Raw genomic sequence first — 648 nt, 5'->3', positions numbered from 1 at the left:
TTCTGGGGGACTCGCTTCTCGGACAGTCGTTGTTACTGCGAGTTTCCTCCTCCTCGCTGCATCCCCTGGTGATGTACGGAGGGGTCGGAGGTTCTCGACGGACTGCAGAAGAAGCAGGCCCGCCGCCCCTAATGTTGTTGTCAGGTGGGGGAGCGGTTCCCGGGCCCCCCGGAGGAGGTGGAGGAGGAGGTGGAGGTGGGAATAGCCGTGTGGAGCTGCTGGTGTTCGGCTATGCCTGCAAGCTGTTTCGAGATGATGAGAAGGCTCAGTACCAGGAGCAGGGGCGACACCTTATTCCTTGGATGGGAGACCCCAAGATCATGATCGATAGGTCGGTGTAACACAACCCCCAGACTCTGCTGCGAGATCTCCTGTTATAGCCTCTTTCTGTTCCTCCCCTTATGCTGTGGGCAGGTGAGGGCGGGGGATGAACAAAGGGCTCACTCTGGCAGACGTGTGGGGATCTTCACTGGCAGAGGTGGAGGGCAGCTCCTCCTGGTAGAGTGCTTCGAGTGCTGTTCCGTAACGCTGCAGGGCCGCCTCCGCGGCAGCGGGAGCTTGGGGTTCCCCGCTCTGGCAGCGTTGGGAGGTTCCCCTCCTGCTGACAGTCAGCGTGCGTTGGGTCTTTCTGTTCCACTCGTTAGGGTA

The 648-nt window shown here is 60.5% G+C and overlaps 1 protein-coding gene across 4 annotated transcripts in view; it reads left to right on the top strand.

The window, feature by feature from the left end:
• Nucleotides 1–9: 9 nt before the first annotated feature.
• The window catches only part of SFSWAP (splicing factor, suppressor of white-apricot family), a 50969-nt gene continuing 50330 nt past the window's right edge, over nt 10–648 (top strand). For all 4 annotated transcript variants that reach the window (XM_010289870.1, XM_010289868.1, XM_010289871.1 and 1 more), the window contains exon 1: nt 10–331. In XM_010289870.1, the coding sequence (XP_010288172.1) occupies nt 72–331 (260 nt within the window). In that variant the 5' untranslated portion in view covers nt 10–71. The remainder of the gene's footprint in view (nt 332–648) is intronic.

Source organism: Phaethon lepturus, unplaced genomic scaffold (genome assembly GCF_000687285.1).
Source record: "Phaethon lepturus isolate BGI_N335 unplaced genomic scaffold, ASM68728v1 scaffold4886, whole genome shotgun sequence".
Classification (NCBI taxonomy): Eukaryota; Metazoa; Chordata; class Aves; order Phaethontiformes; family Phaethontidae; genus Phaethon; species Phaethon lepturus.
Note: the sequence above shows the minus strand (reverse complement) of the source record. Positions and strands in the feature narration are given on the sequence as shown.